This window comes from Lithobates pipiens, unplaced genomic scaffold (assembly GCF_037356315.1).
Source record: "Lithobates pipiens isolate NorthernLeopardFrog02 unplaced genomic scaffold, aLitPip1_a1.2 Scaffold_8, whole genome shotgun sequence".
In the NCBI taxonomy this organism is placed as follows: domain Eukaryota; kingdom Metazoa; phylum Chordata; class Amphibia; order Anura; family Ranidae; genus Lithobates; species Lithobates pipiens.
The window spans coordinates 177,974,953-178,000,872 of NW_027507903.1; the positions used below are offsets into that span (position 1 = coordinate 177,974,953).

A 25,920-nucleotide genomic window follows, 5' to 3' on the forward strand; every position below is an offset into this window, starting at 1 on the left:
GGACCAATCAAGTGGCAGTAACTCCATTAAATCTTGTGAGAGGTTGAGGAAAGTAATTTTGCTGTGTACATCCTGACTGCATGGAGACCAATGTAAAGTAACCAACAAGCGCTATGATTTGGGCATGTATGGCAGCAAATAGTGTTGGCTGCCTTCATGAAATTGACAGGCTGACGGCACGCTGAATGCAAAAAAATACATCCTGAAACCAATATTGCTACCTTCCTTTAGGGATCTCTTTGCCTACAATACATTGTTTCTATTTTATCAGGATTCAGCTCCCTGCCGCATAGCAAAATTATGCAAACAGTGCTTCATATCAAATTCGAATTTGGCCAGGAAATAGCCCTAACCTAAACCTGATAGAACATTTGTGGCACCGTTTGAAAAGTTTTGTACGAATGAGGAGTCATCAAATAAAATGCAATTAATTGAAGCTATAATTGTTTCATGGCACTATGTGATAATGAAGGCAGAGCTTCGAAAACTTGTTGGCTCAAGGAGACGTTGCTGTAATGCAGTTTTTAAGAATAATGACTACCCTACTAAGTACTGATAGTACACTGAAACCATAAGTGCATTACAGTAAATTCAGCATGATTGCAGTATTTCCTGCATAACTTTTTTCTGCACTGCATACAGTTTGCCCTTGCAATTTGTTATTTGTGTTGAATTCAGGATTCAATTGTTTTTAAATTGACATATAAACATTTGCATTTGGTGCAAAATAAAATTTCCTATAAGCTTGCAAAGTTGCAGAACATTAACATTTCCAAAAGTGTCCACACATTTTGCCCCTACTGGAGTTAATTGTGTCAATATACTGTATACTGATGGCTTATCACATTTTTCAGCTAAAAGACAATCAATTTCAATTATACGGCGTAGATGATAAAGCACGTGGTTTACCTTGCTGGCCTCATGTGTTAAAGCATGCTTAAGGCCTTTCTTTTCAAGCACATATAGGACAGCATCATGGACAGTGAGAAAAAACATTGATGTTTTAATGTCATCATCAAAGAATGAGCTGCGTTTTAACTTTTCCATTACAGAATCTAAGGGATGAAAATAAATCATTGGTTACAATTCAAGTGAAATACACATGGCAGTTATATTTTTTAAATTGCATGGTTTAAAATCATGAGCTCCTTGTTTTATCATCTGTGTATTTAATATGTTTTTATTTTACACTAAGTCCCTCTCTCTCTGTATATATATATATATATATATATATATATATATATATATATATATATATATATATATATATATGTGTGTGTAGCGCCAATATTTTTGCCTACTAATGCTTTAAGTAATTAACTAATGCTGAGTAGGCTATAAAAGGACCCCGCGTGGCCATCTTAGGTCTCTTCTGGACGCATGGCCTGCCTGTAAGGAACCACGAGGAGGGCTGCAGAGAGAGCAGCTTACAGCCACTGTGGAGCGCAGCCATTGCAGACTCTACTACCCATCTGTACTGAAGCGACTGAGTAACCAGATCAGGAAGGATCCGGAGACACCTGTCGGAGTCATCAGAGGGGTCCGGTCCATGCTGCAGAGTGGAGCGGTGTGACGGAGCCGGCCGGCTAGAAGCAAGACACAGTGCACCGGAGCGGAACTGCTGCATTTCTTCAGATCCAGTTGGTGATCTGAGAACCTTTCACCAGGCATGCCTCTTAACCCTGGAAAAAGGATCATTATGTTAGGAAGGGCATGCCAGCACCTAAGATGGCTCCCGAAGAAGATGACCTGTTACCTCTGCGCCTGTCAGAATGCCATTGGTGCACACGCACCCTGTGACAGCTTTTGCTGCCCAAACAGGCTATTTAAACTCAGCCAGTTTCCTGCCTGCATCCGACCCCGGCTTGTCCTCTACTCCACACCTGCCTGCTCCTTCTGCCACTCCACTTCCAGTCTGTTGACGACCCGGCCTATAATCCGATTCTGCTTCCGCTTCAGCCTCTGTTCCTGACGTGCCCGTTTGTGTATGACACATCCTGCCTGTACCTGCCTTCTCTTTAGACTCGATGGTGCAACCATCCCTTCTGCTGCACCTGCATGACTGCTGTGGGGACCGGTTGTCTACTCGCTCCTGCTACCTGCCTACCACTGCTCTGGAATTCCTACGGACACCTCTACAGCCTGGCCGAGTGCTCCGATTCAGCTCCAGGATCAGCGATCCTGCCAGGCACTCGTGTGACTCTGCATCTTGGTGCTTCCTATCAGCTCTATCAGGTCAGAGTTGTAAGAGAGGCCATCCTCTGTATATCAGGCTCCATCACCAGGTATGTGACACATTATTACGTCAGATGTCAGTCTCCAGGGCTGAGGGGCCTACTGCTTAAGTTGTCAGGTACAGGTTCCATGACACTCCAATCTATTAGAGTTGAAGGAGGTCTATTTAGCTCTGATATCTTTTTAGGTTCTTCTTCAGTGGTGAAAGATACTCTTAGACATCAAAACAGTGATGTCTTAACATCTCCAAACAAAGAGGTATCAGAAGCTTACTTGAAAGAGAGCTTAACTCCTCCAGCTAGAGTATGAGCTCATTCCACTAGAGCACTTTTGCCTTCTTGGGTAGCTTATGCCAAAGTATCAGCAGATGGTATCGGCAAGATGGCCAGCTGGAGTTCCTTAAACACCTTCATGGATCACTATAAGCAGGATCTGTTATCATCTATTTTTTCTTAGTTTTGCTGAGTTTTTGCTTTATTCCCACTCTAAAGTATGCTAGTAGGGATGAGCCGAACACCCCCCGGTTCGGTTCGCACCAGAACTTTCGAACGGACCCCAAATTCGTACGAACTTTAGAACCCCATTGAAGTCTATGGGACTCGAACGTTCGAAATTAAAAGTGTTAATTTTAACGGCTAATATGCAAGATACTGTCCTAAAAAGGGTTTGGGGACCTGGCTCCTGCCCCAGGGGACATGGGTCAATGCCTAAAATGTTTTTAAAAATGGCCGTTTTGGCGGGAGCACTGATTTTAATAACGATTAAAGTGAACAAAAAAGTGAAATATTCCTTTAAATATGGTGCCTGGGGGGTGTCTGTAGTATGCCTGTGAAGTGCCACGTGTTTCCCGTGTTTAGAACAGTCCCTGCACAAAATGACATTAAACAGAAATAACATCATTGAAAACTGCTTGCGGTTTTAATGTTATATCTGGTTCCTGCAATATGGTTGAAAATCATTGAGAAAAATGGCATGGGTAGCCCTCCCTGCCCATTACCAGCCCCTTTGGGTCTTGTACGCATATTAAGGGGAACCCCGTACCCATATTAAAAAAAGGAAATGCGTGTGACCCCCAGGCCCTATATACTCAGAACAGCAGTATACAGGCGGTGCAAACAAGACAGGGACTGTGTAGGTTTGTTGTGTTAAGTTGAATCTGTTTGTAATTTTCAACTGGTACATTTTTAAAGTGTAGCTCAAGTCAAAAAAACTATTTTTAAGCTTTTTGGAAAACATAGGGAAGGGTTATCACCCCTGTATAATTTGTTTTGTCGTCCATCTTTTTTCATCTCACTTGCTGTTGTCTCCTTCCGTTTGCAAGTAGGAGATGTTTGTAAGTTGGATGTTTGAAAGTAGGGGCCTGCCCTATATGCTCTGCAGAAATGACGGAACAAGGTGTTGGTTTTGCCACAACATTGTAAGCCCTCAAAGTGAATCTTGGTGGGTGCTGGAGCGCCCTGCTGTGAACGATTATATCAAGAATTGTAATTACATGCCATTGTTGAACAGTGGTAGAAAAATTGACCTTTGGTGGTTGTGGTGCTGGTGCCACAACACTATAAGTCCTCACAGTTAGGTTAGCTGAGGTATTCGGTCCGGAGTCCTCTGGGTCACTAAGGGCAACATGATCCGCAGCTACCTCCTCCCAGCCACGTACAAGTCCACGTGTTTCTTGGGACTGTAAATCATCCCTACAAGACTGCTGCTGCTGATGCTGAGTGCCAGCCTCCACCTCCATGCTAGCACAATCATCCTATTCCTCCTCTTCCTCCTCCTCATCTTCTTCCTGTGTGATGGGTGGCACAGCAGGAACACTGTCTGGATAAAGGGGGCCTTGAGAGGCAAGGAAGTCCTCCTCTTCCTGCCTCTGTTCTGCCTCAAGTGCCCTGTCCATTATTCCACACAGCGTATGCTCCAAGAGGTGGACAAGAGGTACAGTGTCACTGATGCATGCACTGTCACTGCTCACCATCCTTGTGGCCTCCTCAAACGGTGACAGGACAGTGCATGCATCCCTGATCATGGAACAATATGGTAACCGGGGTAATTGGCGCTGTCCCTGATCATGCCCCACTAGCGTGGTGAGAAAAAACTGAGCTCCCCTGACCCTGTCCTGATGCCGTAGTTGCACAGGTACTCATTGATGGCCCTCTGCTGCGTGTGCAGCCGCTGCAGCATGGCCAACGTTGAGTTCCACCTGGTGGGCATGTCACATATAAGGCGGTTCTTGGGCAGGTTCAACTCCTTTTGGAGCTCAGCCAGCCGAGCACAGGCATTAAATGATCGGCGGAAATGCACACAGACTTTCCTGGCCTGCTTCAGGACATCCTGTAAGCCGGGGTACCTGCCCAAGAACCGCTGCACCACCAGGTTAAAAACGTGAGCTACACAGGGCACATGGGTCAGTTGTCCCTGTCGGAGGGCGGGGAGGAGGTTGGTGCCATTGTCACAAACCACCATTCCTGGCTTAAGCTGGCGTGGCGTCAACCACCTCTCGGCCTGCCCCTGCAGAGCTGACAAAACATCCGCCCCAGTGTGGCTCCTGTCCCAAAACAAACCAGCGCAAGCACGGCATGGCATTGTTTTGCCTGCGTACTTGCGTAGCCCCTGGAACGCCTACGGAGCACCGCTGGTTCTGAGGAAAGAGCACTGGAAGAGGCCATGGAGGAAGAAGAAGAGGAGGGGGTGGAGGAGAGAGGTGTGTCACAACCAATAGTAGCATTTTGGAGGCGTGGTGGCGGAACAACCTCCAACACTACTGCACCTTGTCCTGCATCCTTCCCAGCTGCCAGAAGAGTGACCCAATGGGCCGTGAAAGACAGGTAACGTCCCTGTCCATGCCTGCTGGACCATGAGTCAGCGGTAATATGCACCTTACGAGCTGACCGCCCTGTCCAGCGAGGCAAGGACATTGCCTTCCACATGCCGGTAGAGAGCCGGAATCGCCTTCCGTGAGAAAAAGTGGCGTTTGGGGACCTGCCACTGAGGAACCGCACATTGTACAAACTCACGGAAGGGGGCCGAGTCTACCAACTGAAAAGGCAGCAGTTGAAGTGCTAGCAATTTAGCCAAGCTAGCATTCAACCGCTGGGCATGTGGATGGCTGGGAGTGAACTTCTTTTGCCGGTCCAGCAACTGGGGCAGGGACATTTGCCTGCTATAATCGGACGTGGGTGTACTGCTAGCAGAGTGCCCGGAAGCACTTGGCTGTGACACACCTAATTCTACACCTTCATTCCTCTCAGAGCAGGTTTCAGAGAGGACTGAAGGTCTAGTGGGGTTGGAGATGCCAGCTGATCAGGAGCAAGGAGAGGTCCGCTTTGTTCTTTGGTGTGGGTCTTTGAGGTACGCTTGCCAACGAGCTGCATGGCAGGTCAACATATGTCTGGTCAAGCATGTGGTGCCCAAGCGGCTGATGTTTTGGCCACGCGAGATACGCTTGAGACATATGCTGCAAATAGCAGCGGTGCGATCTGATGCACTCGTCTCAAAAAAGGCCCACACCAAAGAACTTTTAGAATAACACGTAGAGGCAGCGCCCTGCACAGGCGGAGCTCTGCTGTGTGATTCAGTCGGTGTGCTGCCCCTAAGCTGGCCCCCGGAGGGCATCCTGCCTCGTTGGACATGTGCCTCCTCCTCCTCCTCCTCCTCCTCTCTCCTACCAGGCACCCACGTGGAGTCAGTGCCCTCATCATCCCCTCCCTCTTCATCGCTGTAGCAAACCTGGCAGTATGCTGCAGCTTGTGGAACATGACTGCCAGATTGCTGTCCTTCTTGAGCATCCCCTCTCTCTGCGCTCATGCTACTGCCTTCCTCTAGCTGAGTGTCATCATCAGAGCCTACAAAACGCTGGGCATCCCCCTGGAGCATGTACCCAACACTGTGTTCAAAGAGTTCAGGAGACTCCTCAGGAGGACTTGGTGGGTCTAGGGAAGGAGTCACTGATGATGACATTGAGAGGAGGGAAGACGATGCGTTGGCAGCTGCTTTGCTAGTACCCTGAGACTGGGTGAGAGAGGATGAGGAGGATGAAGAGGGCTTGGTCATCCACTCTACCAAGTCGTTGGCATGTTGCGGTTCAACATGTCCAGCTGCCGAAAAGAAGGACAAGCGTGTCCCATGGCCACGTGCTGATGACAATGCACCGCGTCCACGACCAGCACTGTTGTCTCTAGACACAGAGCCTGCTTGCCCTCTTTTATCGGCTCGCGCCTGTCTGCCTCTCCGTGCTGGCCTTCCAGACATGGTAATGGCCTGAAGGGAGTTGGGTAAAACAGCAGTTGGGTAGTGTATATTGTGCTGGAGGCACACAACACCCACTAACTCCTGCAGATGCCTTTATTATAGAACACCAGAGATAAAGGGGTATACTGTAATGGAGTCACACAACACCCACTAAGCCCTGCAGATGGCTCTATTAGAGAACAGCAAAAAAAGGGTAGATACAGGTGTATATTGTGCTGGAGGCACAAAAAACCCACTAACTCCTGCAGATGCCTTTATTATAGAACACCAGAGATAAAGGGGTATATACAGATGTATACTGTGCTGTGCTGGAGGCACACACAACTTCCAATAACTCCTGCAGATGGCAAGTGGGCTCAAATAGAGAAGAGCTATGTAGGTGGATATAGCGATGTGTACTGGGTACAGAGCACGCAGACAGCACACACAAGCTCCTAACACTACTGACTGCAAGCTCTATTATAAAAGATAGATCACTAGCTATTTAGGTGAGGTGAATATAGCGGTGTATACTGCGGTCAGGGCAAGCAGAGAACAACCACTACAGAAGAGCAAGATCGAAAATCGGCCGATAACGATCGATGTGTACTGTGTTGAAGGTACACAGAACACCCACTAACTGCTTCAGACGCCAACACACTACACAAGGCCGCCGCGCTGGCGTCCTTATATAGTGTGGGGCGTGTACTACACAGACTGAGCTATCATTGGCCATAGGCATCCTGCCTGTGGCCAATCATGGCTCTCCTCGCTGCTGGCACTGTGATTGGCCAAGCATGCGGGGTCACAGTGCATGCTTGGCCAATCATGAGCCAGCAATGCACTGTGATGACGCAGTGCATTGTGGGCCGTGAGCGCCACACGAATTTGGCGCGAACGGCCCATAACGTTCAGAAATTGGCCGAGCGGGCGAACAGCCGATGTTCGAGTCGAACGTATGTTCGACTCGAACACGAAGCTCATCCCTATATGCTAGTTACATCCTGCAGTATGCAGACATAACATCAGCCAGAAATACTGAAAATTATAGTCATGTGTGATTTGTTTCTTTCCGAATTGAAATCCGGGCAAAATTTTCATTATTCAGAAATTTGGATGTATCCGAATTTCAGAATAGAATAGTAACAAAATAAGCATTAACAAAATAACAAAATTAATTTGTTTAATATGAATGTTAGAAGCATCTGAATGAAACAAATGATTTAAATGAATTTGATAATAGCTGGTTGTTATGGAGCAGGATGGACTACTGCATCCCTGACAACTGATTACTCATCAACTGTCAGCAGGATTCCCCACTGACAGCAAAATAAACATAAACCAGTGTCGGCATTAAATAAAAAAAAAAACTGCATGAGGGTCCCCCCAAATCCATAGCAGCCATGGGCCCCCCCGCAAAATCCAGGCTCTTATCTAAGCATGCAGCCCAGCAGGTCAGGAAGGGGGGGCAACGAGCCAATGCCCCCCGTCCCAAAACACCCATACTGATGGGGACAAGGCCCTTTTCCTTTGTCAGTGTCTGTGGGCGGTGGGCAATGTACCCCATTGTGAATGAGTATAGGGAAACTCATTTACCAAAAAAAGTGTCAAAAATAAAAGCCTGGAGATAGTTTTTGACAAGACCTAAAAAAAAAATGATAAAAAAAAAAGTACCCCAAAGTAAATCCAGCATTAATTCATTCCGCCCCAAAAAAAGCGATCCACACTTGTCGCTTGCCACCAAGCATCTGACTTCTCCGGTTCCCATTGATGGTAAATAAAAAAAGGGGCAAGGTCATCCCAGTGGGCACTGGGAATTGGAGCTGTCAGTTGGCGGGTGCCTAACGATGTTAAATAAACAAGGCCGCCCCTTTCCTTAACAACCAGCTATTATTCACAATGAATTTGAATGGGTTTGATATTTTAATTTGATTAGAATACTTCAAATCCATTGGAAAAAATGTAAATCGGGTAGAAAATGAATAAACAAAATTAAACTGAACTAAAGGAAAAGTGCAGCAAAAATAAATAAGTAACTTAACAGATCGAAAGGAAACAAATTTGTTTGTCCTGCATACCTATTACCATACCATCATTTAACTTTCCTAGTTTATTTTTAGGTTTAGGTTTCACTCCCTGGTGCCCTGTTGTTTGCTGGTATGGAACACTGGTCTAGGGGAACACTCTCTCTTTTGTAGTGAGAAGGTGGTCCTGTGGTGTCAAGAGGACAGGGTTGACCTGCACTTTGCTGACATGCGGATAAGCCAGGATAGGAAAATTACATTAGGTATCAAGTAACATATTTCCATAATCTTACTGCAAGTGTATTAGAGAGAAATTGCGTAACACATAACAATAAACTCTTTACATACTCTAATGACAGAACCCCCCACAATGCTATTAGTATCCAGACACCATCCCATGTAGTGATGGCCGAACGGTTCGCCCGGCGGTCGTTTCGCGGCGAATTTCCGACTTTCGCCGTCCGCGGGTTCGAACGCCTTTTTCCGTCGTTCGCCCCGGCGGACTTACGTGTTTAATGTATACAAGAACTTTAACCTTTCGTGACACGTTTATCATGTGTTACAGGACAACCAATTGAGACATGACAGCTCATGGACACTTGGACATTCCCCCTAACCTATAAATACACCCGATCCGGTGGCCATTTTACATTCTTTCTTCTGTCACTGTAGGGAAAGGATCCTGTGTGGAGTAGGGACAGAGAAAACGCTAGCTATTTGGTACACAAAAGTTCTTTTCAGGACTGGTATAGGTGTTAGGTCAGCAGCCTGAGTTTCTTTTGTCAGTTTAGATAAAGGGACAGAGCGCTGTATGCTGCTATTTTAGGGACAGCTCAGCCAGATTAGTCTTTCTTCATCATCATCATCATCATCATCATTAGCTGTTACTATCAGGTCCACAAAAGAGCTGTTCCAGCTAATCGTTCCAGCCTACTCTTTTTTGCCAATTTGTATAGGGACAGGCAGGAAGCAGTGTGTCAGGCAGTGAGGATAATTTTAAAGACTTGCTGTTACTATTAGTTCCACAAAGGTTCTTTTCAGGACTGGTATCAGTGGTACGGTAATAGGCTTGTACACGTATAATATTCTTTCTTCCAAATATAGAAAGAATATTATACTTGACTGCTGCCCTTCTGCTGCAGTCTGCTAATCATTCACAACTCACTTGTTCCACAAAGCTCTTTATCAGGACTGGTAACTTGGTCTGTCTAGGGTGCTACGGTACATAGGCTTGGGTGCGGTACAGTCTGCTGTTCTGTAAGGACCGCTATCGGTCCACAATACATAGGGTTGCCGTGCACTACTGCTGACCGCTGCCCTATACTGCAGCAGTCCTTCATTGGTATAGGGACTGACGTACAGTCTGCTAATCACTAACACACAACCTGCTTGGTCCACAAAAGTTCTTATAAGGACTGGTAACTTGGTATAGGGTGCTACGGTACATAGGCCTGAGTGCGTTACAGTCTGCTGTTCTGTAAGGACCGCTATCGGTCCACAATACATAGGGTTGCCGTGCACTACTGCTGACCGCTGCCCTATACTGCAGCAGTCCTTCAGCGGTATAGGGACTGACGCACAGTCTGCTAAACACTAACACACAACCTGCTTGGTCCACAAAAGTTTTTATAAGGACTGGTAACTTGGTATAGGGTGCTACGGTACATAGGCCTGAGTGCAGTACAGTCTGCTGTTCTGTAAGGACCGCTATCGGTCCACAATACATAGGGTTGCCGTGCACTACTGCTGACCGCTGCCCTATACTGCAGCAGTCCTTCATTGGTATAGGGACTGACGTACAGTCTGCTAATCACTAACACACAACCTGCTTGGTCCACAAAAGTTCTTATAAGGACTGGTAACTTGGTATAGGGTGCTACGGTACATAGGCCTGAGTGCGTTACAGTCTGCTGTTCTGTAAGGACCGCTATCGGTCCACAATACATAGGGTTGACGTGCACCACTGCTGACCGCTGCCCTATACTGCAGCAGTCCTTCAGCGGTATAGGGACTGACGTACAGTCTGCTAAACACTAATACACAACCTGCTTGGTCCACAAAAGTTCTTATAAGGACTGGTAACTTGGTATAGGGTGCTACGGTACATAGGCTTGAGTGCGGTACAGTCTGCTGTTCTGTAAGGACCGCTATCGGTCCACAATAGATAGGGTTGACGTGCACCACTGCTGACCGCTGCCCTATACTGCAGCAGTCCTTCAGCGGTATAGGGACTGACGCACAGTCTGCTAAACACTAACACACAACCTGCTTGGTCCACAAAAGTTTTTATAAGGACTGGTAACTTGGTATAGGGTGCTACGGTACATAGGCCTGAGTGCGTTACAGTCTGCTGTTCTGTAAGGACCGCTATCGGTCCACAATACATAGGGTTGCCGTGCACTACTGCTGACCGCTGCCCTATACTGCAGCAGTCCTTCATTGGTATAGGGACTGACGTACAGTCTGCTAATCACTAACACACAACCTGCTTGGTCCACAAAAGTTCTTATAAGGACTGGTAACTTGGTATAGGGTGCTACGGTACATAGGCCTGAGTGCGTTACAGTCTGCTGTTCTGTAAGGACCGCTATCGGTCCACAATACATAGGGTTGACGTGCACCACTGCTGACCGCTGCCCTATACTGCAGCAGTCCTTCAGCGGTATAGGGACTGACGTACAGTCTGCTAAACACTAATACACAACCTGCTTGGTCCACAAAAGTTCTTATAAGGACTGGTAACTTGGTATAGGGTGCTACGGTACATAGGCTTGAGTGCGGTACAGTCTGCTGTTCTGTAAGGACCGCTATCGGTCCACAATACATAGGGTTGCCGTGCACTACTGCTGACCGCTGCCCTATACTGCAGCAGTCCTTCATTGGTATAGGGACTGACGTACAGTCTGCTAATCACTAACACACAACCTGCTTGTTCCACAAAAGTTCTTATAAGGACTGGTAACTTGGTATAGGGTGCTACGGTACATAGGCTTGAGTGCGGTACAGTCTGCTGTTCTGTAAGGACCGCTATCGGTCCACAATAGATAGGGTTGACGTGCACCACTGCTGACCGCTGCCCTATACTGCAGCAGTCCTTCAGCGGTATAGGGACTGACGTACAGTCTGCTAAACACTAATACACAACCTGCTTGGTCCACAAAAGTTCTTATAAGGACTGGTAACTTGGTATAGGGTGCTACGGTACATAGGCTTGAGTGCGGTACAGTCTGCTGTTCTGTAAGGACCGCTATCGGTCCACAATAGATAGGGTTGACGTGCACCACTGCTGACCGCTGCCCTATACTGCAGCAGTCCTTCAGCGGTATAGGGACTGACGTACAGTCTGCTAAACACTAATACACAACCTGCTTGGTCCACAAAAGTTCTTATAAGGACTGGTAACTTGGTATAGGGTGCTACGGTACATAGGCTTGAGTGCGGTACAGTCTGCTGTTCTGTAAGGACCGCTATCGGTCCACAATACATAGGGTTGCCGTGCACTACTGCTGACCGCTGCCCTATACTGCAGCAGTCCTTCATTGGTATAGGGACTGACGTACAGTCTGCTAATCACTAACACACAACCTGCTTGTTCCACAAAAGTTCTTATAAGGACTGGTAACTTGGTATAGGGTGCTACGGTACATAGGCTTGAGTGCGGTACAGTCTGCTGTTCTGTAAGGACCGCTATCGGTCCACAATAGATAGGGTTGACGTGCACCACTGCTGACCGCTGCCCTATACTGCAGCAGTCCTTCAGCGGTATAGGGACTGACGTACAGTCTGCTAAACACTAATACACAACCTGCTTGGTCCACAAAAGTTCTTATAAGGACTGGTAACTTGGTATAGGGTGCTACGGTACATAGGCTTGAGTGCGGTACAGTCTGCTGTTCTGTAAGGACCGCTATCGGTCCACAATAGATAGGGTTGACGTGCACCACTGCTGACCGCTGCCCTATACTGCAGCAGTCCTTCAGCGGTATAGGGACTGACGTACAGTCTGCTAAACACTAATACACAACCTGCTTGGTCCACAAAAGTTCTTATAAGGACTGGTAACTTGGTATAGGGTGCTACGGTACATAGGCTTGAGTGCGGTACAGTCTGCTGTTCTGTAAGGACCGCTATAGGTCCACAATAGATAGGGTTGACGTGCACCACTGCTGACCGCTCACCTATACTGCAGCAGTCCTTCAGCGGTATAGGGACTAAGAGTTTTGTCACAGGGTCATTTAAAAAATGACATGCAGAGGAAGAGGCAGGCCCTTCCGCAGGGGTGGTAGGGGTAGGGCAGGAGCAACAGGCTTGAGCCAAAGTGGGAAGTTGCAGAAGGTGCGTTCAATTACTTTAAAGGATGCACCAGACTTGGTTGAGTGGCTCGCTCAGCCTTACTCTTCTGCACCCTCCTCATCCTCTCGATCTGCACCCTCTTCTTCACTCTCTGCTATGTGCACCCCCAAAGACACTACCACCAACAACACGACCACCACCACCACCACCACATACCTTCCGCTTGAGTCACTGGAATTATTTTCCGATCCATATCAAGAGGACATTTCTGATGCGCAGCCACTCTTGGTATTGGATCAGGAAGAGGAGGTAGCAACAAGCGCTACTCAGCAGTCTGACGCCAGTACCCAGATCAGCCCAAGGAGGAGGTTGGTCCCCGGTGTTGCTGCCTACTCTACTTATAGCGGTGGGGAAGGTGACGTTGATGATGACGTGTCTAGTGATGTCACGTGGGTGCCCACAAGAGAGGAAGAGGAGGGGAGTTCAGAGGGAGATATGGACCAGCAGATAGGGAGGAGAAGCAGCAATGACTTACATTGCACAGCAGGGACAAAGCAGACTGCAAATGTATCAGGAGCGAGTCATCGACCATGTACGGTCACATCTGGCGCTCCCAGGACACCGGCACATGGCTCCGCAGTGTGGGCTTTTTTTAACGTGTCCGCTGCTGACAATAGCGTTGCCATCTGCAATCTTTGCAGTCAACGCGTTAGTCGCGGTAAGCCCAATACTCACCTAGGGACGACCGCCTTAAGAAGGCACATGAGCAGCCATCACCGAGCCCAGTGGGAGCAACGGAACACACAAAGCCACACTGCAGGCTCTCACCGTCCAGCCTCGTCTTCTACTTCTCCTTCTCCTCTCTCCTCACAATTGTCCTCCACTCCACCTTCCATCACGCCAAGCTCACATTTTTCTGCAAAAAGGCAGGCTTCCGTGGGCCTAATGTTTGAGCGTAAAAAAATGATGACGCCGGATAACCCTCTTGCCCAACGGTTGGCGGCTGGCTTGTCAGAACTCATAGCCCGCCAACTACTGCCATATAAACTGGTGGACTCGGAGGCCTTTCGCAAATTTGTGGCCATTGGAACACCACAATGGAAGGTCCCAGGAAGGAAGTATTTCTCAGAGAAGGGCATCCCAGAGCTATATGGCCATGTTCAGCGGCAAGTGAATGTATCTCTGGCACACAGTGTCGGTGCCAAGATACATCTGACCACAGACACGTGGTCTAGCAAACACGGGCAGGGAAGGTATATCAGTTTTACTGCCCACTGGGTGAACCTTCTGACGGCCGTCAAGCATGTAACCCGTGGCACCCGTGTAGATTTGGTTTTACCGCCACGGATTGCATGCAGGCCTGACTCTTCTTCTCCTCCTCCTACTCCATCCTCCTCCCTCTCCTCCTCAGCTGCCTCCTCCTTTTCCGCTGCTAGCGTCTCTTCCACTGCACCGCCCAAGCTCCCCAGAACCTATTCCACATGCCAGGTGAGACGTTGCCATGCCGTGCTGCGTCTGTTGTGCCTGGAAGCAAAGAGCCACACTGGCCCGGCACTCCTTTCAGCTTTGCGTTCACAGGCAGATGAGTGGCTAACACCGCTCAATTTGACAGTTGGTAAAGTGGTGTGTGACAACGGTGCCAATCTGCTTAGCGCATTGAAACAGGGCAAAATCACGCACGTGCCGTGCATGGCACACGTCTTAAACTTGGTCGTGCAGCGATTCCTTGTCAAATACCCTGGGGTCCAGGACATCTTGCGGCAGGCAAGGAAAATCTCGGCCCATTTCAGAAGATCTTACACGGCCATGGCTCGCCTTGCTGACATTCAGCGGCGACACCATCTGCCGGTCAGACGTCTTATTTGCGATTGCCCGACGCGATGGAACTCAACCTTCTATATGCTTGATAGGCTGCTCCAGCAGAAACGTGCAGTTAACGTCTACCTGTATGAACTCTGCGAAAGAAACGGTTCTGGGGAGCTGGGTTTTTTTTCACCGCGCCAGTGGCTGCTCATGCGCGACACATGCAGACTTCTGCGGCCATTTGAGGAGATCACCAAACTGGTCAGTCGCAGCCATGGCGCCATCAGTGACATGGTACCTTATGCCTTCTTTCTGGAGCGTGCATTGCGTCGTGTCATTGATCAGGCTGTGGAGGAGCAGGAGCGGGAAGATGAGGAAGTCGCAATGCTGGATGAATTCCCAGGGGGGGCTACTCTATCTGAGACAAGTCAACAACAGGAGTCTGATGAGGAGTCAGAGGAGGATGGTGCCGGGGCGGATGAGCAGGAGCAAGAAGAGCATGCTTTAAACCTTTCTGGGATCCCTGTTGTGCGAGGATGGGGAGAGGAGAATGAAGAGGACGACATTATCCTGGATGATGAGCAGGAGCCAGGCCACCACACCGCTTCCACTTTAGTGCAAATGGGGGCCTTCATGCTCCAGTGTTTTAATAGGGACCCCCGTATAAAAAGCATGAGGGTCAAGGACCAGTACTGGGTGGCAACGTACTTAGACCCCCGGTACAAACACAAAATGGCGGAAATGTTACCGCCGTCGCAGAGGGCTGTCAGAATGCAGCACTTCCAGGCCTTGCTTCGAGAAATGCTGCATTCTGCTTTTGCGTGCGCTGGCAGAGGAGCAATTCCCACTCCCAGAGAAGGATTTGCGGGTACCAATCCAACAGCGCCTGCAAGAAGAGGCCGGTTTGAAGATGTGTTGGTGACTTCGGATATGAGGTCATTCTTTCAGCCGACCCATCGACAGGTGTCATCCGGATCCAGCATCAGGGAACGCCTAGACCGTCAGGTGTCCGACTACATTGGGTTAACGGCCGATGTGGACGCTCTGAGGAGTGATGAACCCCTAGACTACTGGGTGGGCAGGCTTGACCTCTGGCCAGAGCTTGCCCAATTTGCAATCGAACTGTTGGCTTGCCCCTCATCCAGTGTCCTGTCCGAAAGGACGTTCAGCGCAGCAGGGGGGATTGTGACCGATAAGCGTACTCGCCTAGCTCACCACAGTGTTAACTACCTCACATTTCTAAAAATGAATGAGGCATGGATCTCGGAGGAATTCAACACATGTGATCAGTAGACCATGTATATGTCTATAAACAATTTTTGGAATCAAGCACACAGACCTTCTTAATTCATTTGGCTCACTTCCCTGACCCAAAAAAGCACACCGTACTATATGCCCCTACCCTCCTCTTTGAAGAGGTTGAGCGGTGTCATATTTCTACTGGGGCTGCTTATTATGAGGGGTTCCCACCATCCCTGTGCTGTGCTGACTTCCTCCTGGGTGTTCTTATTATGAGGGGCTCCCACCATCCCTGTGCTGTGCTGACTTCCTCCTGGGGGTTCTTATTATGAGGGGATCACACCATCCCTGTGCTGTGCTGACTTCCTCCTGGGGCTGCTTACGGTGCTGCTGTCAGCGCTGTATGTCACGGAGCTGCTGTCAGCGCTGTATGTCACGGAGCTGCTGTCAGCGCTGTATGTCACGGAGCTGCTGTCAGCGCTGTATGTCACGGAGCTGCTGTCAGCGCTGTATGTCACGGAGCTGCTGTCAGCGCTGTATGTCACGGAGCTGCTGTCAGCGCTGTATGTCACGGAGCTGCTGTCAGCGCTGTATGTCACGGAGCTGCTGTCAGCGCTGTATGTCACGGAGCTGCTGTCAGCGCTGTATGTCACGGAGCTGCTGTCAGCGCTGTATGTCACGGAGCTGCTGTCAGCGCTGTATGTCACGGAGCTGCTGTCAGCGCTGTATGTCACGGTGCTGCTGTCAGCGCTGTATGTCACGGAGCTGCTGTCAGCGCTGTATGTCACGGAGCTGCTGTCAGTGCTGTATGTCACGGAGCTGCTGTCAGCGCTGTATGTCACGGAGCTGCTGTCAGCGCTGTATGTCACGGAGCTGCTGTCAGCGCTGTATGTCACGGTGCTGCTGTCAGCGCTGTATGTCACGGAGCTGCTGTCAGCGCTGTATGTCACGGAGCTGCTGTCAGCGCTGTATGTCACGGAGCTGCTGTCAGCGCTGTATGTCACGGAGCTGCTGTCAGCGCTGTATGTCACGGAGCTGCTGTCAGCGCTGTATGTCACGGTGCTGCTGTCAGCGCTGTATGTCACGGAGCTGCTGTCAGCGCTGTATGTCACGGAGCTGCTGTCAGTGCTGTATGTCACGGAGCTGCTGTCAGCGCTGTATGTCACGGAGCTGCTGTCAGCGCTGTATGTCACGGAGCTGCTGTCAGCGCTGTATGTCACGGTGCTGCTGTCAGCGCTGTATGTCACGGAGCTGCTGTCAGCGCTGTATGTCACGGAGCTGCTGTCAGCGCTGTATGTCACGGAGCTGCTGTCAGCGCTGTATGTCACGGAGCTGCTGTCAGCGCTGTATGTCACGGAGCTGCTGTCAGCGCTGTATGTCACGGTGCTGATGTCAGTGCTCTGTATTACGGTGCTGCTGTCAGTGCTCTGTATCTCCTGCACCCTCTTGTTTGCCTACCCTGGTCCCTGACCTTCCCTCTCCTCCATTGCCTTCATTAGCTCCATAGTCCTGAATTGTCAGAACAATTTCCCAAATAAAAAAAAAATGCTTGTAGTTATCGATCCCAAATTCACCTCATACATGTATTATGCTATTGTCCAGGTGGTGGGACTACGTGCTACCCCCTAATAATTACCCCGTGGCCGCAAATTCGACCTAAAGGTTTGCGAAATTCGCCTCCCATTGAAGTCAATGGAGCCCGCGGCGAACGGTCGTTTTCGCGAACGTTTGTGTCCGTTCGCGTTTCGCGTTCGCGAAACGTCCCGTCGGAAGTTCGTCCATCACTAATCCCATGATCTTTAATTAGGGAATATCCCCAAGGTCAGAATTATTTATCTTACTAACAAGAAAGATTAACATAAAAATGTAATTAGGTAATGCTGTCATGTAGCTTGCTGCTTCTGACAAATTGTAATCTTTGGAGCAGTTTAACCTCCCTAGCAGTATTTCCAAGTGGATTAATATTCATTACCAAAAGCGATAACCCCAAGCCACACTCGGGATTGCATTGCAGCATCCTGGTACAGGTTACTTACCTTGTCCTCAGGATCCTGTGGTGTACTCCCACTGTGTCCTCCACCAGATCCGCTGCCCAATGTATTACTGTTTTGGGCTCTGTTCCCTGTGACTTTGCAATGCATGGGGGCGGCGTCCGGCGGCAAATTAAAAAAAGTACAAAACACATAACATACATAAAACATTGTAATCTGTAGATTACATTACTGCATCAAATTATTTCACATCAGTTTTGTCCCTAGTGCTTTGTCCAGTACCCTGCCTGTACTTCTTTATTATATATACTGTTCTTTCTGCCTGGAAACTTGAGAACGTCCATAGCATCCAAAAAGCATCCCTCTACATTATAAGCGGTTTTAGACCAGCTAGAAAACAGCAATAGTGAATTAGAATCACTTGCAGAATTGAGCAAAAGTGATTTGAGGGGAAATTCGTCATCAGACACTGAAGTGATGACAGCGACAATTCTGCGACTGAGCAAATTTCAGTGTTTTTGATTTGATTACATTATTGAATAATATTTATTATTATATTATTATTTTTTTATAATTATTTATAGTTATTTATTATATTATAAGTTATAATTTCGCATTTCAAACATTATGATTCCCGGAATGTCTACTAGACTCTTGTTTGGACAGATTTAAGGGAGTTATTTCTAAGAATTACAGGCCTACAATATAAAACATCACATTTCCATACAAAACAATGTACCGCTTTGACATTCAAAAATCAGACACAATCATACCGCCACGGAGGTTAATACATTTCTAGTTCAGATGAAATTCTAACTATTGTGTAACTAATTGTGACTACAGTAGATACAGCGTATTTACTTACTATCCGCAGCAACAATGTATGTGTCCACTTCAACCTTGATAAATTCTTTTAAAATCTGTAAAATTGCAAAATTTGCATGGAAATTAGTTCTGATGACATATATGACTAAATTTACCATCTGTGAGTGAGATTTTTATTAGGAAGGTTTTTAACGAAGAACATTAGTAAACCATGGTTTATTATACAGGCCATGTAGAACTAGATCTTATCCTATTCCGTACCTGCAGATGGCGAGTCAAGAAGATGCGGTATAAATTGGTAGATCTCTTTTTTGCACTATTTTCGATGTTTTCTTGAGTCATAGTATCTATTTTATAACTAAGATGCAATTCTGCAGCTCTTTGTACACATTGTGGCAAAATTTTCAACAGGTGAAATGAGAAATGTAAATTTTTCCAATTCCTATATGTTTTTCTGGCCTTTTTTTATTTTTAGATGATTTTCACATTTACTAATTTAAAACTAATCTTCATGTTATTTATCAACAAGAGATGTGTAATTCCCTGAATAATGCTGCAATTCTGGAGTTATTTTGTAAAGTATACAAAGCTATTTAAAAGTTTATAATATAGTAAAATATGTTGCTAATTAAATACACTGAAAATACCCCCATGTCTTCACTTCTTGTTTGAATAACCAATTGATGAAGAGTCCTATGTTAAGCTGGTAATCACATTCAAAGGAAACAGTAATGTGCAACATTTTTTAAATTAAACAAAATGCTAGAATGAGCTAGAATTTTGATTTTTAATAAATTATCTTTGCAAAGTGAGGGTTGTTCTGCATGGGCTATGAATATTGAGCCATGTGGAAGGGAAAATAAAAAACGTAATTTTTTTAATTTTCTAAACAGTTGCTGGAAATTAACAAACCTTCACTTTTTTTAATTAGTGAACATTTATTTTGCTAAATCAACAGTTTCTATTTTATTAATAAATTAACCCCCACGATCAGCTTTTACTGTATATGTACTTTCTATAATTATGATTCTTGAATGATTACACTGTCTATATTTGGTTTATACTATATATCTCAATAGTTGCCCCTTTGATTGTATATCAGCAAAGTTTAGTTAACTTCAAAATATGGAATTTCTGGCAATACATAATTTCGTTGTAACAAAGAAAAAAACAAAAACCACTTCTTATATACTTACCCCTTTCAGTGCTTTCATTCCAGACAAATCAATAAAAGATACTGCTCCAAAATCAAGTATCAAACTATGAACATCGATTCTGGGAACCATGATGTGATTTGGTAGCTCAGCATTCCAGTCAATGACAATAGGCAGATCATCTGTATTTATTGGTTTGTCCAGCTCTTCAATCCTGTTATTGTCAAGTTCATCTTCATCATCAGACTCTTTATAATCATAAGATGTGCAGACCACACCTCTCTGTAGAACATTTTATGGAAATTATTATTTCAATTCTGAAAATACTTTTGTTCAAATTAAGTGCATAGCACCTTCAAAACCCTACTGTACACAGGCCAAACCTCTCTAAAACAGTCTAGAGCACAGATTCGCAACTAGTGCAACATTCACCCTGTGGTAACTTCTGCTTTTACAGTCACTTTATCATAAAGGTTTTCGCAAATTACAAATCATTTGTGAAATAAATATCAGTGTGCATTTTTGCTGTTTAGAAACATAATGTTTTTTTTTGAAAGATGAAGCCCTAACTTGCTTCTCCTGCTGACCTCTATGTTATTACAGGAGATGATACTGGCATGGAAGTAAGCAGAAGGAACCAGTGAGAGCTGTGGGGCCCAGCTGATTGGCACTTCCAGAATTGTAGGTTCCCCAGCAAATGTTGGGTATAAATTATCATGAACATGAGTTCAGTGAGGTGAACAGCATAAAAGGTAGGTACTACAGGTATGTACTCCCATGTGTAACTGGGCAAAATAAACAAAAAAGACATTCAGTTCATGTGTGCAATGCATGTACATTTTCTTACGTTTTGTTTCTTTAAAAATTCTGCCAGCACTGACAAATACCAGAATACCAAAATAACAGACCCCAGAGGACGACTGTTTAGTTGAAACGCGTTGGGTAGACCCCCTAACAGACATTGCTAATTTCTGAATATGCTATTATGATTGAACTAAATGTGAGTGTAATTTTATCATTTTTTTAATAAATTGGATGTTAAAACGGTAACACGCTATGCTGGTTTTCTACTTTCATGGTCTATGATACCTGAGCCCCCTATTTTCGTGGGATGAGCACTATAGGAGGATTGCTACGGATGATTTCATGACCTGAAGACCTGCAGGAGATTACACACTAGATGTACGATTATCTGGTTTGCTAACTTACAGGCCCATATGACTCGAGAGGTGTAAGCCTTCCTCTGAGTCCACGGCATTTGATAAGCCTCCTCTCCCCTCTTTTATCGTGGTGGTGGTGGTATTATTCTACACTTCAGAAGTTGAATTTCACCTTCTTTTACGTCACTTAAAGTTTGGAATTGTGATTGATATTATATACTTCAAGGACTGTTAGACGTTCACTTGATGGACTGTATATGTATAATTAATTTAATCTTTTGTGTGCATGAGGTTTTTGCACTCTTTCACTTGGGAGTAAGATCTCTTGATATATAATGGAATTTACACATATTTTCTGTTTTTGAAGCGTATATATTTTTTTGCTTGAATTAGTGTCTTACTGGTTAATGTGGTTTGTTGCCACCTAAGTGCCACACTTTTTTGTTTTAATTTTTGTATGTTACTGTGTAGTCTTCAGTAGTGTTGGCAGCTGGGTAGCGTATATTGTCTCATAGCGCAGTATTTTATTACACTTTCACTTCTGATCACCTAAATGATCAGAGTGAAGTGGGAGCAGGTACCTGTCAAAATTGGACCCCCCCCCCCAAAAAGTGCCATGTCTGAAAAAGGAGGGGATAGGAGGCTTTAAAGTGAAGCTTCCCTTGTTGGGTGGAGCTCTGCTTTAAGCAGTGCTGGCCTTTAAGAGCATTGATTTATACAGAAATACCAGTATGCAGGGATTGGTCAGGAATTTATAGGAGAACCCAAACCATTTAGAGTGTGTGGTCTCCGCAAAGAAATGCAGCAATTGGCCCACCCACAATAATCTGTAATGATAATGCACTGCAGCGATCTTTGACCTTTGGTGAGCTGCCTTTGAATGACCAATTATAGGGTTTATTTATTTAATACAAACCCCCTCACTATAAAAAGGGACACAGAAAATAATGTCAGTGTATTGGAGACTGTGGTGTAAGGATACAGAAATCTGTAAAACTGCATAGAGATACATTCAATATCAGATATGAATCGACTTTAAATCTGAATTATAGCTCTTTTGGCAATCAAACCATTGACCCCTTTGCTGTCTTTTTTATTATCATAGAGAGCTTTTTTTATTTTATTTTTTGGTTGATTTGAGGTCATCAGTCACTTTTAGCATGCTGTTCCATCCAGGTGTGCAGTATTTCATTTTTTTATATTTATTTATTTTGGTATATTGTTTTTTTTTTTTTATTCAACATTGGTAGGGCATTTATTTGTGGTTAACCATTTTCCTTCAAAAAGGGAAGCTTTAATTTCATTCCTTTGAAGGTTTCTTTATTTAAATTTTATATTTGACAGGGACATTATAAATTTGACTGGGATTTACTTGATCATCTTTTCTTGGAGCTGTCTTTTGTTCTCAGCACTCTAATTCATAATTTAAAGGAAAATGAAAACTACGTGGAAAATAGTAGGATCAATTTACTAACACTGGAGAGTGCAACATCTGGTGCAGCTAATAATTGTGGTGGAACACATCATTAGGCAGTGGGTTATCATGACTGATGAATTTACATCAGGGGAGACCATTTATCCCTTTTTTTATATTATTAAGGAACTTTTTCAAGATGTCTTAAGATGTGTTTATTTACTTTTAACTTTTTGGAGGGAATGAATAATTAAGAAAATGCTTTAACAAATATCTGTACTAATATTTCCGAGAGGAGGTAGATATCTGAGGGTCAGATTCCTATAAGTCCACGACAAACTGAGACCTGGGTAAAAGCTTGGAGCACCGAGTAAGGGGTTCCGGTGTATCGTTATACTTATCCAAAAAGTAATGTGCATGTAAATGAAAGGAATGCTGCCCCCCCAACCAACCCATGTAACATGAAAGCAAGTAGAAGCTTCAGCCAACATGCCTCTGCCAAACCATGCCCCCTGATGCATCTCGCCCTCCCCACCGGGGCCCAGACTGGGGGGGTGGGATATGTCGGATGGTGTGGTTTGGAGGAGACATGGGGACTGAGGCTGCTCCCTGCTTCCATGTCACGTGCGCTGGTTGGGAGAGCAGTGTTCTTTCTATTCACGTCCACCCACAAACTCCCACATCCTTTTTGGCTGCCCTCCCTTTCCTGGCCTCTCAGGCTATATGCCTAGATAAGGGTCTAGTTAGAATAATAAGGAATATTAAGGAAAACTCATGCCATTATTTTCAGTTCTTAAGAGACTACATCATACTGTTCCATAACAGCATGTGCAATCTTAAAGCAAGGAAGTTATGTAAAGGATATGTGTATTTTCAGTGTTGCCACTTGAAACACCCTCTGTCGCTGAATGCATGTTTTTTTTTTGCTAAATGTTTTGCATTAGTACATGAATTTCAAATGTGAGTCACTAATGAATTTACTGGGGTTTGACACTAAGTATGGGTCTTTATGATCTTTGGATCTTGCATGAATCCTCCCATGAAATGAACGTGGGCCCATTCACTCATCTCTATCAAGATGTCTTGTATTTCCCTTATCATCCTTTGCATAAGGATAAATAGCTCCTTACCAGGGTAACTTGTAGCTCTCCTTTCTTTACCAGCTTCTTAATTTTTCTCAGTGCCTTATTTCGCTTACGAAGTACCCACAGTGGATTAAAGCCAGCCTGAGGACAATAAAAAAAACTTTAGTATAAACATAGACAGAATATTAGTAAGAAAATTAGATCAAACAAAAAAAAAGAAACACTTACTGCAGCAATGAGTTTCTCTTTGAAGAATTCACTATTGGCAAAGAAAACAGGAGATGGGCATCTGAAAATCTTAATTCCTTTAGGCTCACAAATCTGGCACAAAAAAAATAAAATAAAACTGAATTAAGCTTAGGCCCAGCTGAACTTTAATTTGAAATCACATTCCGGGTGCAACAAAACAGAAGAAGGTGTTGTGAGAACTAGCATCAAACGGTAGAGCTTAAAAGGACACTGCCACTCGTCTTTCTTCTTTTAAGGGCTTTTCTTGCCCGTTTTTTTTTTTAAAAAGAAAGTTCCAGAAAAATAAAAAACCTAAGCATTCCCTTTCCTTTAAAAAAAACAAATGTCATTCAGTCCATCTGGCTTGCACTTGCAGCACTGACACTCTGACCTCACACTCCAGGGCTTTGTCTGTCTTCTACAGACTGTTCACTCACCAACTCTGTGCACACAACTAGCAGCCCTTCGCTGCTCTTTGCTTCCACCTTTATCCTAGGTAAAGCACTCCTGACTGCTGGGCAACAACCTCTTGTCTGCCAGGGTTGAGCCCAGAACCATGGTCAGGTCATTACTAATAGCCCAGCACACTCCTGACCAATTAGTGTGCAGGTGGTTCTGAAAACCTGGACCCAGGATTGGAGCTTTCATCCCACCTGGATCACTTTGACATTTCTAGTTATAAACACACAGGGGGGGATTTACTAAATCTGGTACAGTTGTGCATGGAGGCCAATCAGCTTCTAACTTCAGCTTGTTTAATTAAGCTTTGAGAATAAAACCTGGAAGCTGATTGGTTTCTATGCAGAGCTGCACCCCAGTTGTAGTTAATCAACTCCATATTATTTATGTATAATTGTGCCAAGACTTACGTCATAAAAGTCTTTCCTATTTTTGTAGATGTCAGTATTTTCAATATTGGCTAATACTGTAAATGTGGGGCTGCAAAATAAAAAAAAGGTTATATTATGTATTGGTTACAACATCGTCAATGTCTTATGACAAAAATGAGCAAAGAAGTCAGAAAAAGCAAAACTAATATATGTTGATCGATTTAAACCGGAGATAACCCCCCTATCATTTTTAGCCAAGGAAGCCATTTTAGCCTCTGTTTGAGCTTCACCTGCCATGGTTCTGCACATGTGATCAGTTATGACTCCAGCCACTTGATGGTTTGACAATTTGGTTGAGAGCACAAGCAAAAGTGACAGTTACATTCCCAGGGTGTGCCAGGAATGTAACAGTTTTTTTTTAACTGTTAAATCTATGGGTTTAGTTCTGCTTTAAATATCTCCAATGTTGATTGCTGCTGTAAAGTGTGAACATAGCAGGGTATGCTCTCCTAAGGGTTCAGTATGTATAGACACAAGATTTAATTGGCTAACCAAATAAAACATATCTTTTTCATTTGCAAAAATTATACTTCAAGAGCTCCAAAAAGCACAAAAGATGAAAGAAAAATGTCCTTTTAATTTAGACCAGACCTGGCAAATTGTGGCCCCAAAACAACAGCTGGCCCTTTGGTTGTCCATAGCTGGCCCTTGACGCTCCACTATCAGCATGTCTCTGTAAGCCTGTCATGCTGAGGCACACTGGCAAATGTCTATATGAACAGTTGAAAGAACTGGAAGGATAGAGCCTTAGGAGCTGTTCAATACAGCGGGGAGGCTCAGTTCTGGTGAGAGAGCATTGCCTAAGAGAAGTCCAGTTGCTCTCCCCCCACTCTACTGCCTAGCCAAATTCTTTCTGTGTTAGCACCTACATACTGCAAACCCCAGGAGCCATACTGCTGTTTTTTACTCCCAGAATATACAGAAATTCCTGCTGTACTGTATTGTTTGTTTTCTATATGTTTACGTACTTATGGATCTTCTGAGGCTCAAAATCAATAGTGAGCAGAATTCAGTTTGGCCCCTTGGGAAAATTAATTGCCCACCCTGATTTAAACAGTACAGTAGTTAGTGTAGTGAATGGTTTATGATACAATAGGTTAAGGCCCGTTTCACACGAACTGTGTTCATCCAATCAGCTGGGGATTCAGATCAGATCCCTTGCTGAATCTGAGCCAAACAGTACAGATGTCACTTTTGTGACATCCGTGTCCATTCAATTTCTTCTGCATGGATCCTAATGGACCCTTGCTAGGTCTATGGAAAGGCTGATGCAAATGGACATGCATCTGCTTACATCCCACTACCTTTGATCCATCACGTTTAACTCCAAAAAATAATGGAAAAAAACAGACTTT

General features: G+C 45.3%; 1 protein-coding gene across 1 annotated transcript in view; it reads right to left on the reverse strand.

The window, feature by feature from the left end:
• Positions 1 to 25,920, reverse strand: part of LOC143963622 (chloride anion exchanger-like) — a 129,012-nt gene that overhangs the window by 8,323 nt on the left and 94,769 nt on the right. The window contains exons 14-19 of the mRNA XM_077473307.1: positions 24,545 to 24,614; positions 23,676 to 23,768; positions 23,493 to 23,588; positions 19,831 to 20,070; positions 18,675 to 18,729; positions 910 to 1,055 (exon numbers count right to left, since the gene is read on the reverse strand). Coding sequence (XP_077329433.1) covers positions 910 to 1,055; positions 18,675 to 18,729; positions 19,831 to 20,070; positions 23,493 to 23,588; positions 23,676 to 23,768; positions 24,545 to 24,614 — 700 coding nt within the window. The remainder of the gene's footprint in view (positions 1 to 909; positions 1,056 to 18,674; positions 18,730 to 19,830; positions 20,071 to 23,492; positions 23,589 to 23,675; positions 23,769 to 24,544; positions 24,615 to 25,920) is intronic.